The sequence below is a fragment of the Oryctolagus cuniculus genome, chromosome 12, assembly GCF_964237555.1.
Source record: "Oryctolagus cuniculus chromosome 12, mOryCun1.1, whole genome shotgun sequence".
Lineage (NCBI taxonomy): Eukaryota > Metazoa > Chordata > Mammalia > Lagomorpha > Leporidae > Oryctolagus > Oryctolagus cuniculus.
This window is the reverse complement of record NC_091443.1, coordinates 71,610,674-71,625,948: the sequence shown is the minus strand read 5'-3', so window position 1 is coordinate 71,625,948 and position 15,275 is coordinate 71,610,674. Positions and strand designations below refer to the sequence as shown.

The following is a 15,275-nucleotide window of genomic DNA, read 5'->3' as shown; positions in this document are numbered from 1 at the left end:
CAGAAATTCTTGGTAATCTGTGCTATCAAGATAAAAATTTGCCGATGATGGTTCATTTAGTGATAGTATATTTGAAATGATCTTGAGTAGAAAGGTACTTGGTTTACTTCCCATCCAGCCCTTGCTAATGGACTGGGAAAGTAGCAGAGGATGGTCCAAGTGCTTGGGCCCCTCCACCCATGTGGGAGACCTGGAAGAAGCTCCTGGTTCCTGATCGGCCCTGCTCTAACTGTTGCAGGAATTTGGGGAGTGAACCAGCAGATGGGAGCTCTCTGTCTTTGTCTCTCCTCCCCTCTCTCTAACTCTGCTTTTCAAATAAAATAAATAAATCTTTTAAAAACCTACAAATTAGTTCTCAATTAAAAAAAAACAAAAAGAAAGGTACTTGTCTAAAGAGTAGATGATAGAACCTTGTACCTGGCAATACTGATTTGGGTTCCTCTCTCTTTTTTTTTTTTTTTTTTTTTTTTGCTTTGTTTTGTTTTTTTGTAAGATTTATTCATTTATTTGAAGGCAGAGTAAGAGCGTCCCTCTGCTAGTTCACTCCCCAAATGGCTTCAATGGCTGGGGCTGGGCCAGGCGGAAGCCAGGAGCCTGGAACTCCATCCAGGTCTCCCACATGGGTGAAGGAGCCCATGTACTAGAGCCATCTTCTGCTTTCCTGGGTGCATTAGCCGAAGCTGGATGGGAAGTAGAGCAGCAGGATTTGAACTGGTGCCCATTTGGGATGCTGGCGTTGAAGGCAGTGGATTAACCCACTGTGAGGCAGTGCCATCCCTCTCTGGTTTTCATACTAGTATTTCCCTAACAGAATCTGCACTGCATAACTCTGTTCTCTTCAACTGCTTTGCTTGATGCAGTAATGGCTCCAGTTTGCTCTTTTGTCCCCACTAGAGGGAGTTGTAAAGCTAATATTTGTTTACAGTCTGTATTAGTTGACTTATTGAGTGGAATTTTCTTGTTTTCCCCCTACAAAGTCCAAGAAACAAATGGTTGAGTCCTCAGGCTTTTTTTTCTTTCCCCTGATGTTTTTCTTTAGCTGTTTCTTACTCTTCATCCAGATTATGCTTTGTGAATTTCTCCTCATATGGTATAGGTACTTGTCAGTGGCTGTCACAATTGGGATAGAAACATTGAATGTTGCTTGCTAGTACTGAAGCTTGCTTACATACATAGAGGTAGAAGTAAATCTCTTACAGTGACTGGCTAAATGCCACCTAGAGGAGAAGAGTGAGAATGGGGAGATTTAAGCTGTGGTGCCTGCTCTCATTGGCTCAACCCTTCTCTGAGCTTTGTGCTCACCTTTAGAAATGAAGGCTTGGCTTGCAGGAACTCCACTGTTCCTTCTGGGCCAAAAATTCTATCATCTGTCATCTGCAGTGCAGCTGTTACTTGTCTACTAAATGTTGCCATATTTCCTTTTCATATACATGGCAACCCAGACAAGGTCTTTCCTCTTAACACTATGAAATTGTTTAGCTGATGAAATGCATTTTTGTAAAATATTCTGAACTCAGCATAATTCCTAAACTAAAGGGCTAACTGCCAAGTCATTTTGGTCCTTTATCAATCTCATGATGGGCTTTTTCAAGTGTGAGGTTCTTTCAAAAACTTTTTATTTATTTAAGAGACAGAGACACAGAGATAGAGGAGACAGACATGCACACACACACACACACACACACAGCGAGCACATGAGAGCAAGCACTCCCACATATGCTGGCTCATCCCCTAAAGGCTTGCAGTGGACTGGTCTGAAGCCCAAAGCTAGAAACCTAATCCAGGTCTCTCATGTGAGTGTCAGGAGCTCAACTACTTGCACCATCACCAGTACCTTTCAGAGTCTCTGTTAGCAGGAAGCTGGAGTCAGGAGTCAGGAGCCGGAGCCGGGTATTGAACTCAGGTAGTCCCATGCAGTACACGGGGCTCTCAACTGCAGTCTTAACAACCAGGCTAAATGTGTACCCCTTAAGGATGTTTTAAAGTCGCTTCTTGGCTAAAATAAAGATTCTGCTTAATGTGTATCCACAAAAGCATTATTTTATAATTCTATTTTTAAAATGTCAGAATCTTTTCAGGAGTGTGCTTAGGTGGTAACCTATTCTAAAGGATTATGACTGTTGGCAACTCCATTTGGTTCATTTCTCTTGGGAGAAGGTGCATTCTGTGGTTTGTAATGTGGGAACTCTTGCTTTCTTCAACACTGGGGATTATAGGCTCTGAAGACAGTCTGTTAATTTAAATTGGTAATCCTAGTAAGGTTTACATGTGTATTTTACATTTTCCTTTGAACATAGATTTTTTTTGGGGGGGTATGTGTGGGGGTGCTGCCCAACATAGGTTCTTGTAAAGTGTTTTGTTGAAAATGCTATTTGAAGGAGCTGCCCACTCCCTGTACTCTTTAGGAAGCAGTAAAGGGAGAGGAGTTTATAGAGTGATTTAGAATGTATTTCAATAGAAGCCATAATCGTAGCAAATTTTTTTTCCTGAAGAAGGTATCTCTTAAATTATTCAGTGCAATTGACAGTCAATAATACCCCACTGAGAAGATTGCCAGTTGCAACCAAAAAGCAGTCTGATGAATTAGAGTGAGATGAAGTCTTGTCATTTATGAAGACTTCTCTCTGTTCTTGAATCTGTTATTTGGAATTTGGGTGGAACTTTAATGATGAAAATTTACAGATTCTAAAATTTTCTTCCTTCCTGATAACCCTTATGGGTCAATAGGGCAGCTTTGTGTTTTACAACACAAGGTTCGGTGACCAGTAGCCTAGTCAATTTACAGTGTACTCGAGGGGACACTCTGATCCTGGGACCTGGAAACAGTGGAGGTGGGATGTTGTTCCTGAGTGGCGTTATTACCAGGACTTGACTTCATGTAGCTTCTCTCTGCCCTGAAAGTTACAGAAGCCAAAGAATATTTCTTAGCTATGCCAAAGAACTTGATGGAGAAATTTTTTGGAGGTGAATTAAGCTATTTAAAAACTTTAGCATACATGTAAAATATCTTCCAAGACTCTAATACTATTGTGTCGATTCTCCGAGTTGATAAGTTTATCTGTAGATCCAGAGCATTTTGATCAGCTGATTGCTTACACTCAAGTGAATTTGCTACCACAGATGCCGGGTTTGTTAATTTCATGGGTGTCACAAAGAAAGGTATGATAACTGCTTAATTGTCAGGTAGCTTTTTCTGACTTAGTTGGGGGAGGCGAGAGGGAAGTGTGCTGTTCACATGTGCCTGTGAAGGATCCCCTGGAGGATGAGGCTGTGTACTTGAACCTCGCTGAAGGTTTGGAAGAAAATGTTCTTTCCATTCAGGAGTCCTTAAGAGGTGAGTATGGAAGGTTTACTTTGGTGTTCTTTTTCCCTGTGTAATATGTGGGGATCGTTTCTTCTTCAGAGCTGTGATGCATAATTATAGGTAAAACAGGTTGGGCTACTTTTAAGTCTCTTAAAATTCTCATGGGTATTTCTTTTTTCTGGTGTAGTGCATTTTGTGTGTTAGAATTGCTTTGCTGCCTTCCACTTGAGACACATGATACATTAGTATGTTGATGTGTTCTCTTTTGTGTTTCTTGTCATTTATATCTTTGGGTCAGTCTGATATGTCCAATTCTCAAAATGACTTCTCAACTACTCTGCCTGAGCTGGGCCTCTGTTGTTAATAGCAGTATCAAACAAATTTAAAGATGAAGATAACTGTTCATCTTTCTCTTGTTCCATCATGAAGGAATCAAATGGATTGAGAAACCCCCCCCCCCATTTAAAAAAATTAAGTGAACATCATAAAAATATATGGGAGTGAGGCAGTATCTTCTCTTCACCTCTCTTATTCCATACCATTCCCAGGTTGTTCACTGAAACTCTGTGAACAGCTTGGGACATTCTTTGCAGATCTTTCTTAGGTTATGTCTGTTTAACTTTTACCATATGTCTTGTTTAGTGAAGTTTTAAACTTCTAAAAATAATACTCTTAGATGTTTTATAACTACAGTTCATTTCTTTTATACTAGTATAGAGAAATTGGGGAGAAAACCTGCCATGGACTGAGATGCACGTCATTTGAGAATTTTTTTTTTTAAGATTTATTTTTATTTATTTGAAAGTCGGTCGGGGTGATCTTCCTCTGTCCACTTGTTCACTCCACAAATGGACATAATGACTGGGGCTGGGCTAGGCTGAAGTCAGGAGTTTGGAACCCATCTCAGTCTTCCACTTGGGCCATCTTCTGCTATTGTCCCAGGTGCATTAGCAGGGAGCTGGATCGGAAGTGGAGCAGCTGGGACTTGAACCAGTCCTCATATGGGATGCTGATGTCCCAGGAGTGTGTCTATCACAATCTTTCCCCTTTTGTATTATCTTTTAAAAGATTTATTTTTACTTATTTGAAAGGCAGAGTTACATAGAGGGTGGGAGATGGAGAAGGAGGGGGAGAGAGAGAGAGAGACAGAATATCATTTTTTTCTACAATATTTTACAGAGTATTTAATGCCTTTAAAATTTACCCATTGTGTAAATCTGTGAGACTAGTTCATGTACATTATACTTGTTAGACTGGTGCTCAGTTTCTTAAAGAGAAGTCATTATAGCAAGTCCCCTACAAGCTATTTGAATTATGTAATATTTGAATCTTATGATTGTTACAAATTTTAAGATACTTTATGTTGAAATTTGAAGAAAGGAGATAGGGAGATTCAATAAACTCATCTTTTTCACAGTTTATCTTGTGACTTCAGTGCGTTTATATTGTCTGCTTAGTTTTTATTGCTAGAATGCTAAAAATGATTTTCTATAAAAAATTGGAGTGTGAAGTGAAACTTTTAAAATGTCATTTTAGTGTAATGCTGTTGAGGATGTTATCTGCAGAAAATTGAATCTTCTTTTTTTTTTTTTTTTTTTTGACAGGCAGAGTGGACAGTGAGATAGAGAGACAGAGAGAGAAAGGTCTTCCTTTTGCCGTTGGTTCACCCTCCAATGGCCGCCGCTGCAGCCGGCGCACCGCGCTGATCCGATGGCAGGAGCCAGGAGCCAGGTGCTTTTCCTGGTCTCCCATGGGGTGCAGGGCCCAAGCACCTGGGCCATCCTCCACTGCACTCCCTGGCCATAGCAGAGAGCTGGCCTGGAAGAGGGGCAACCGGGACAGAATCCGGCGCCCTGACCGGGACTAGAACCCGGTGTGCCGGCGCCGCAAGGTGGAGGATTAGCCTATTGAGCCACGGCGCCGGCCCAAAATTGAATCTTCTAAGCCTCCTAGTACTCACATGTTTCATAAGAGCAGGGTATTGTGTGTCTTCACTATTGGGATCAGATGGCTGTCTACCAATTAGTACTCCCCAAGGGTTTCCTTCACACTGCCAGAGCTTAAAGGCTTCTAAGGCCACCTGCTGCGGCTGCTGTTCTCACCACCTGGGCGAAATGCATCTGGCTTCTCAGATTCCCTGCAGTTTGTCTGATTGTCAAGTCCCCAAGGTCTGAGTACTGGTGACACAGGATTTGGAGACTCGAGTCTGCCCTTTGATAACCTGATACAGTGATTGTACCATTAGTGTGACTTGCTGTAGTTCCAGAAAGAAGTTTTCCAATTCTATTGCAGCGTATGTGCATTTAAATACCTTCGTAGGAAAAAAAAAAAGGTGCCTAATATAAATCCCGATATTTTACTTTTCTCTTTCCCCAAGTGAACTGAGGACCCTAACTATGCGTTATTTAGAGAATGAATTATGTGGGGCAGTTAGGATTTCCTATTCAGTCAGACATCACCGCGTCCCAGACAGCCGTGGCTGGCGTCTGGTGGCTAAGCTGGTGTGAGACTGATGTGGCTCTCCCGGCTCAGTTGCAGCAGTTACTCACGGACCTTCCCCATGACATGCTGGACGATGACCTCTCCTCGCCCGAGCTCCACTACTCGGACTGCAGTGAGGATGGCACGGAGCAACAGTAAGGACCTGACATTCCTTTTACTTGGATATTTCAGCTAGGTCTTTGTTGCACATCAGGCAATGATAACTTACATGATGTTAGAGTTGTAGAGTTGAAACTGGGTGAAGGTTGAAATCTTGGGGTTCTTTGTGTTATCTATGTTCAAATAAATGAAAGGCTTTAAATCTAAAGTGTTGATTTTTCTGAAGACCGCATCATTCTGAGCAGCTGGAGGCGAACTGGAACGAGCATCAAGTGCTGCCCAAATCTCAAAGTGTAAATGTAAGTGTCTGGTGTGATGATGACTTTGAGGGTGGGAATAGACCTTAGTGCTTTTGTTTCACTTATCTAATTAGGACTGTACTGAAATTCAGGGTTTATATGAAAATAGAAGCAAAACTGAAGACGGACATCTTGAGTACCATCCTGAAGAAGGCGGAGATGAAGGTGGAAGTGGGTACAGTCCTCCAAGTAAATATGAACAGACTGAGTTATATCGCCTTCCTGAGAACTTCAGGCCATACACCAGTGGTCGGAAGCAGGAATTCAATAGCCAGCCAACCAATGTCATTACGTTTTCAGATCCTCAGAGGAACCATTTTCAGGTACTGTAAGAATCTGACTTTAAAGGATATGTGTGTGTGGGTATTTGTCTGAGGCATGTGTGTGTTTAAGAAATGTCAGTGTGACAGTAAGATTTATTTTAACTACAAAAGTTTATTCAGGTTCATGCTGAATTAGTCCTGCTTTTTTTCTGTTTACAATCTAATGCAATTATGATCCTAAGTCAGAAGTTCAAAGTGGAAGCTTTATGGAAATGGTTATATAAGCATTAAAAGTTAAGTTCACCTGTGTGTGCGCGCATGTGTGCACAAATTGTTGAAATCTTTACTTAGAATGGAGTTGGCCTTCTGTGTATAAAGTTAATTGAAAATGAATCTTAATGGAGAATGGGACTAGGAATGGGAGAGGGAGGAAGAGGTGGGAAGGGTGTGGGGGTGGGAGGGTGGGTATGGTAGGAAGAATCTCTATATTCCTAAACTTGTATTTATGGTGGCGGGAGAAACAAACAAACAAAAAAGTCTACCAAAGCCTAACCTTCCTCATTAACTGATGTTTCTGGCTTCTGCCACTTTACTGTGCTTCAGTGAGAATCTATATGTACCCATCTTGATATGGTTTTTAAAGCAGTAATTCCATGTAGATGACAACATTTAGTTTCCTCAATTTTCTTCTCACCACTCTTACATAAAATTTTAGGTGAAGTGTTCAAAACTGGTGTCTTTTCTGAATGGTGATAGAGCAGTAGACAGGATGGATGTGAGAGAGTCTAATGAAGTAAGACCTCAGGATATTCTGAGTTGCTGCTTAGAATTGCTTGATGACAATAACTGCCTCATTTTGCCAATAGATTTGCTATGTCACCCAGTGACAGGAATTCTTTAATGTCCTTTAATGCAGTCATTTTCTCTTAATTCTGTCTGTAATAATATTGTTCATTCCACAAAAGTTAGTGAGCATGTATTACCTATGAGTCATTATATCACATGTTCTTGTTAATGAGCATGTGCCTTTTTATGTTCCAAAGATGTTGGCATCTAAGTCATTTGTAATAAAATACTTGCATATAAAATCTCATTGGAATTCTTTTTATGAAATTGGTTCCATTAGGTGCTCAAAAGTAAAACTTAAGTTGTTAAATTATATGTTACAGGCTTTCAATTAACTGTTTAACAGTAAATACTATTTTCCAGCAAGGATATGTATATAAAATTTGTAATTGTATTGCCATGAAACCTCTGTAACATAAAATTAAGGTGTCTAGTTCAGGTAGTTTTGAAAGAAATGGCTAAATCCTCATTGTTAATTCCACTTGTCATTTTAAAATAGCATCTTGGTTCATCACAGAGTCCCAGTTGTCCAGCTTTGGAATCATACAAAGTGACATATAAACCTTTTCAGTCTTCAGCTCAGAATAATGGCTCACCAGTCCAGGAGGTGGCAAGAAGTGACACATTTGAAGGCCTGCAACAACAATTTTTAGAAGTTAATGAAAGTAGGTATCAAACTTATATTTATCTGTTAGTACAATAATTGGGGGCTATCTAAAATTATGAGAAAAGAATTGTGATATTTCAAAGAGCCCATGTTTTTAGAGATATATACTGAAGTATTTATAAGTAGGCTGATTTGAAATCTAGGGTTCATTTCAAAATGGTTTTGGAGAGTAACGTTGAGTGGTAGTATAGGTAAGACAGAACTGTCCAGGAGTTGCTAGCTGTTGAATCAGGGGCATAGTTTCTTGGGATTCATGGTGCTATTCTCTTATAAATTTGAGGTTTTACATATTAAAAAATTAAAGGAATTTCTTAACTATATATTTGTTATTATAGTTTATTGACACTTTTCATGAGCTTCATGTTTTTCTAAGTGAAGTCAGATTCTGAAAATAGTTTTCCATTCATTCTGATATTTCATTCTATTGAAATGTAATTTAATATTGTCAGTATAATAACTAGTCAGCTTTTAGTAAAAATTACTTTAGATTCAGAATTAGCCTTACATCTCAAGTTCAATTGTGTGATATTTTCCAAAAAATTCTTTGGTATAATTTGTATAAAAATGTGAGAATGACAGAAATGTTTACAGCTAACTAGAGAATTTTGAGATGAAATATTGATATCATAAAACTAAAAACCAAAGGCCAAAAGTTATATGGTAACTATTCTAAATTAGTACTTTTGTATATCTAACCTTATTGTCAGTACTCTCTGGCATATAAGTAAACTCTAATTATTGTATTGAGTGAAGAGCCAGTGTGATGGCAAGTTTTTTTGTGTATTTGTTTTGCTTTTCCTTTAATTGAGAGAGGGCAGTCATCCTGGATAGTCAGGGTTATTTGGGGGAGGTTAAAGAGAAAACTGGACTTTCGTGCATTGCTACCATCATATACAGGGGACACAGGACATTTATGGGGGGGGGGTGCTTAGGAGTTTCTTTCCCCTAAACGCATGAATAGCAAATGTGAGGGTGGCCTCTGTAGATAAGCTTTTGTGGAATGAGGAAGTGGACAGTGTTTATGGCATAACTGGCTTCAGTTTGAGTAAATCCGAATCACAGAAATGGCCCTACATCTCCCTGGTGTTCACTCTTTTACTCCCTTTATTCAGTTATATCTACTGGTCTTTGCATCTGTGGCCTTTCATCATTTCTCATGCCAGACCGTATTTAATCAAGTAGATTTACGTGAGGCAGTTACATATTTGCCTGCATTTGACATGTAGAAGTGAATTAAATAACTTGGTGGTAGTAACAGATTTGGTGATTACAGTGTCTTAGCAGTAGTTTTTAAAAATGAGTTTGAAGACACTTGAGGCTTGGAGACTGTTAATTTCTTGTCTAGCCCTGCTATATTAGTTAAGAGGAGTTTCATAATGAAGTTTTCAGTCTTCAGTTACTTTTTTAAGTTATTTATTTGAAAGCCAGAGTTATATATAGAGAGAGACAGAAAGGGTCTTCCATCTGCCAGTCCATTCCCTAAATGGCTGCAATGGCTGGGGCTGGGCCAGGCTGAAACTAGGAGCAAGGACCTTCATCCGTGTCACCCATGTAGGTGCAGGGGTCAAAGCTCTTGGACTATTTTCTGCTTTCCCCAGGCCATAAAGAGAGAGCTAGATTCAAAGTGGAGCAGCTGGGACCTGAACCTGCCTGTATGGGATGGTGGTGTTGCAGAGAGATCTTCCATCCACTGGTTTACTCTACTAGTGACCGCCATGACCATGGCTGAGTCAGGCCGAAGCCAGGAGTCAGGATCTTCGTATGGTCTCTAATGTGGGTAGCAAAGACCCAAGCACTTGGGCCATCTTCTGCTGTTTTCCCAGGCACATTAGCAGAGAACTGGATCAGAAGTGGAACAGTTGGGACATGAACCAGTGCCCAAATAGGTTGTCGGTGTCACAGGTGGCAGATTTACCCACTATGCCACAATGGTAGTCCCAGTTTTTAAAAATTTTATATCTTTTTAAAAAAGAGGATTGACTAGGAGCGGCATTTAGATTACTGTTTAAGACACTTGTGTTGCATGTCAGAGTACCAGGGTTTGATTCCTGGTTCTGTCTTCATACCCCAGTTTCCTGCTAATGCAGACCCTGGGAGACAGTGGTGATGGCTCAAATGGTTGGGTTCCTGCCACCTGCATGGAAGCTTTGGATCATGTTCTGGCCTCTGGTTTCAGCCCCAGCCCTGCCCCAGCTGTTGCAGGCACTTGGAGACTGAACTGGCAGATGGAAGACTGAACTCTTTCTCTGAAAAAAATTTTTTTTCTTTGACAGGCAGAGTTAGAGACAGAGAGAAAGGTCTTCCTTCCGTTGGTTCAGCCCCCCAAATGGCCGCTACGGTGAGCATGCTGTGCCAATCCAAAGCCAGGAGCCAGGTGCTTCCTCCTGGTCTCCCACACAGGTGCAGGGCCCAAGCACTTGGGCCATCTTCCACTGCCTTCCTGGGCCACAGCAGAGAGCTGGACTGGAAGAGGAGCAACCGGGACAGAATCCGGCACCCCAACCGGGACTAGAACCCGGAGTGCTGGCACCATAGGTGGAGGATAAGCCTAGTGAGCCGCGGTGCTGGCCTTGAAATTTTTTTTTAAAAAGGAACAAATTACTTTCTTAGCTGGTAGTTAAAACTCAGTAAATGCATTTATTACTGGTGGCAAGCTTACAGAAGCAGTTTTCTAGTAGAAAATGAATATTTATTATGTAGTTGAAGCAGTATCTTTCTCTTAGTGATCATTATTTTCAGTTTTTCCTAAGTCTGTCTTTTTTTTTTTTAAGACTTATTTATTTATTTGAAAGTCAGAGTTGATGGCGGGAAGCGGTTCTAGATGGCCATTACCCATATGGCCACAACATCCAGAGCTGGGCCAGGTCAAAACAGGAGCCAGGAGCTTCATCCATACCTCCCATGTGGGTGGCAGGGGCTCAAACACTTGGGCCATCCTCTGCTGCTTTCCAGAGGCCATTAGCAGGGAACTGGATGAGAAGTGGAGCAGCTGGGACACAAACTCGTGACTATATGGGATGCCAGCATCACCGGTGGCAGCTTTACCTGTTAGGATACAGTTCTGGCCTTTTCCCCATCCCCAGTCTTATCTTTTTTTAAAAAAAGATTTATTTATGTATTTGAAAATCAGAATTACAGAGAGAGAGAGAACGAGCTTCCATCTGCTGGTTCACTCCTTGGATGGCTGCATTGGCCAGGGCTGGGTCAGACTGAAACCAGGAGCCTCTTCTGGGTCTCCCACGTGGGTGGCAGGGGCCCAAGCACTTGGGCCATCTTCCACTGCTTTCCCAGGCCATTAGCAGGGAGCTGGATTGGAAGTGGAGCAGCCAGGACTTGAACTGGTGCCCAAATGGGATGCTGATATCACAGGTGGTGGTTTTACCCACTGTGTTACAATGCTGGCCCTAGTTTTTTCTTAAGTAGTTCCTAAAATTACTTAATTATTTCTGAAGGAATACTTTAAGATTCTTTAATAATTGACTCATTAGTTAATTTAGCAGTTATGTTCTAACAAATAATACAAGGAGTCCTCAAAATGTTCATGGAAAAATGCATGTTATGAAATCTATGCCTGAATTTCAAAAATATTTGCAACAAGCAAACTTGTCTTTAATTCTATTTTATAGTCTTTTTGAAATTCTCTTGTACAAAATATTCCCACTCTTGCCCAAGAAAATATTTTGAGAAGCAGATCTAGACTTTTCTTTAGAAAAAATGATTTTATAGAATCTGATGTACTTGTTTTTAACTTTATAAGACTGCATTCCATTGCAATTATTCTATATTTAATTTTTTAAATTATTTATTTACTTGAAAGAATTACAGAGAAAGAGGGAGAGACAGATCTTTCATATGCTGGTTCACTCTCCAAATGACTTCATTGGCTGAGTCTGGGCCAGGCCAAAGTCGGGCATCTGTAACTCCATGTGGGTCACCTATGTGGGTGGCAGGGGCCCAAATACTTGTTCCAACTTCCACTTCTTTCCCAGGTACATTAGCAGGGAGCTAGATTGGAAGTGGAGCAGCCAGGAAGCAAACCAGTGCTCATATGGGATGCTGGAATTGTAGGCAGCAGCTTAACCACTGCTCTGCAATTCTGGCCCCTGTATACTGATTTTTAATTGGCAAAAATGATAGTGTTCCAGGGTTGTACCCTAAACTGTGATTTTCAAACTTCTCTGGCAGTGATCCACAGTTAAGAGTATTTTTTTTAGCATTGTGTTATGGGCAGCAATATGTATCTTTATAAATAAATATATATGTGAAACAAAAGGTTTATAAAATAATATTTATTCCTACTATGTAATGCACTCTGTTCCTTCCCGTTTTTTGGAAGAAAAAAAGCTACTACTGACTGCATTGATTTCATGACAATCTAATAAGCTGTGTCCACAGCTTGAAAAACACTGCTCTAAATGACCATAAGTTTTAATATTTTTATCTAATAAATTATATTTAATTCCAAAGGGGATTCTGCAGAAAATATGCAGATTATTCAACTTCAGGTTCTTAACAAAGCCAAAGAGAGACAACTAGACAACTTAGTTGAAAAGTTAAATGAAAGTGAACGTCAGATTCGGTATCTGAATCACCAGCTTCTCATGATCAAAGGTAAGATGACCGCCGCTGGGTGCAGTCGCAGACCAGTTACACTAGAGGTAGATATCTCGGACTAGCAACCTCGTTTCAAATATGAAGCTTAGGAGAGTTGAGGCACTTGTAGAGAGTCAGAGTGAAACAAATCCCCAGGACTTCTGAGTCCTTCCTTTGAATTACTTCTCTTCACAATAGAACATACAGCAAGTGTTTGACAGTCCTCATTTTTTTGCTTTCTAATTTCCTGTCATTTTAGTCCCCTGCCCTTTTCTCTCTTGGGCTGATAGACTCAATGAATATAGTGAATGAAGTGTGGAACTCCTTCTGTCCTTAAAACTTGATGAAGTATTCCAATTGCCAGAGTGTTTTGTATTTAGTTTGTAATGCAGTGTTTTCTGAGCTACAAATTAGCATAACCATTTTAATCCCAGTAAGAGTTCAAGATCCTGAACTGCTTTAGATGCATCAAAGAGGATATGGTGACCTCTGGATAATCACACGGAGACAGTACAGATGCAAATTATAGTTGCTTACTTTTCATGTTTTCTGCAGCTTTGGTTAATGTTGAACTTCTTATTTGTAGAATAATTTGGTGACTGAACTCTAGCTCATTTCAAATTTGGTAATAGGAAGGTCTCTTTCTGTAATGTTCATAAAATTTATTTTGAGAGAAAATATGGACCTTGTGATAGCAAAGTATGTGGGAAGAATTTATGATTAGGTGAGTTTAAGAGTTTATTGGAAGTATATTTAAGAAGGAATTGGTCCTCAGATACTGTCATTGATTAGCAGGTGTATGTGACTTCCTAGGTAAATGCTGACATGGTTAGGAAATCTTTAGGCCCCTAAAAGGATACAATTATATTTTTAAAGGAAGTGGTTCTGTTTCTCTTAAAATTTTTCTTGGTGCTACTCAGATGTTTTGTTTGTTTGTTGTGTTTATCATTTTGAAAATCTGGGTTTCCCTAAATTGACCAAAGTTCACTTGTCTGAATTGTATGATGTAGATCTGTTATCTTTCTGAAAAGGGGTGTGACAATTGAGGTGCCTCCACAGTGACAGATTATATACTTATTAAATTAATTATTTATTGCTTTTAATGCTGTAGATGAAAAGGATGGATTGAGCCTCAGCCTTCGAGAATCACAGAAACTCTTTCAGAATGGAAAAGAAAGAGAAGTACAGCTGGAAGCACAGATAAAAACGCTGGAGACCCAAATACAAGCCTTAAAAGCCAATGAAGAAAAGGTAAATTTTTTTTTTTTTTTTTTTTTTGGACAGGAAGAGTGGACAGTGAGAGAGAGAGACAGAGAGAAAGGTCTTCCTTTTGCCGTTGGTTCACCCTCCAATGTCCGCCATGGCTGGTGCGCTGCAGCCGGCGCACCGCGCTGATCCGATGGCAGGAGCCAGGTACTTCTCCTGGTCTCCCATGGGGTGCAGGGCCCAAGCACTTGGGCCATCCTCCACTGCCTTCCCGGGCCACAGCAGACAGCTGGCCTGGAAGAGGGGCAACCGGGACAGAATCCGGCGCCCCAACCGAGACTAGAACCCAGTGTGCCGGCGCTGCAAGGCGGAAGATTAGCCTATTGAGCCGCGGTGCCGGCCAAAAAGGTAAATATATTAACTCGACTATTTATGGTAAAAGGGTTACTGAGTCCCAGTTACTTAACTACACTTTCGTTAAGTAGGGTAGGGTAGACTCCGTGTAGAGGGACTTTGCTCTTGGTTATCTTGCTTTACCCTGAGCCTCGTCTCTGGCAGAGTGTTGCTACAGTCACCTTGCAGCTTGCACGTGTCTGGGGATTTCAGCTGCTCAGTTCTGCTAACAGATTTCTGTTTCTGTCCTTTAGGATTTTGTCATCTTACTGCAAACGCCCTTTAACTAGTTTCTACTCGTGTTTCCTGTTTGGCTACTGTCATGACTTGTAGCTTTATGTCATGCTTTGAGATTTGGTAGAGAAGGGATATCCTTACTGTTCAAAGATTTACAAGTGTTGTTCATGTTTCCTCTTGTAGCTTTTACAATCATTCTTTCAATAAATTCTTGTTGGAAGTTTGATTAGCAAGATATTGTATTTTACTGTTTTATAGATGAGTTAACCAAGTCTCAGAGAAGTCAAGTTACCTGCCCAAGGATATGAAGAGAGTTACTGACAAAGCATCAAAATCTATATTTCCTGCCCTAAACAGTTCTCATCAGTGTTGTTATCCTGAGAATATGTGTGTGTGTGTATGTGTGTGTGTGTGTGTGTTTTGTTTTGTTTTTTTTTTTTTTTTTTTTTTTTTTTAGGGAGGGGTGGGGAAATTCTGTTAGCTTCTTAACATTTCCAGAACTGTTTATTAGACTTGGCCTTTAATGTGGTGACACATTATTTGATTAATGAGATATTTGAATTTTGAAAACAGTCTGTGTTAAGTCAGCCTTGCATTACTATAACAAAATACCTGATGTGGGCTACTTAAGAAGATAAGAGATGTTTGTTTAAGTCCCAGTTTTGGAGGTTCAGGGGCACTGTAGCTGTACCAGCTCAGTTCTAGTGAGGACCTCAAAGTAGATGGCCGATGGCAATGGCAAGAACGTGGAGAGGGGAAAGTGATCACAAACCAGAGAGAGGCTGGGCTTGGCCAAACTCAGGCTTTTATGACAGCGTCCTATTGAGAACTACAGGGAGTCCCACAACTGACCTCTGTGGTCATGC

General features: G+C 40.5%; 1 protein-coding gene across 18 annotated transcripts in view; it reads left to right on the top strand.

The window, feature by feature from the left end:
- CEP152 (centrosomal protein 152) overlaps positions 1 to 15,275 on the top strand; it is a 90,661-nt gene that overhangs the window by 10,852 nt on the left and 64,534 nt on the right. For 9 of the 18 annotated variants that reach the window (XM_070054153.1, XM_008269045.4, XM_017348043.3 and 6 more), the window contains exons 3-8: positions 5,837 to 5,940; positions 6,132 to 6,204; positions 6,297 to 6,527; positions 7,813 to 7,978; positions 12,448 to 12,591; positions 13,685 to 13,824. In XM_070054153.1, coding sequence (XP_069910254.1) covers positions 5,837 to 5,940; positions 6,132 to 6,204; positions 6,297 to 6,527; positions 7,813 to 7,978; positions 12,448 to 12,591; positions 13,685 to 13,824 — 858 coding nt within the window. Of the gene's footprint in view, positions 1 to 3,310; positions 3,335 to 5,836; positions 5,941 to 6,131; positions 6,205 to 6,296; positions 6,528 to 7,812; positions 7,979 to 12,447; positions 12,592 to 13,684; positions 13,825 to 15,275 lie in introns of those variants that run through there. The other 9 variants (XM_070054155.1, XM_070054154.1, XM_070054150.1 and 6 more) reach the window with 3 other exon arrangements.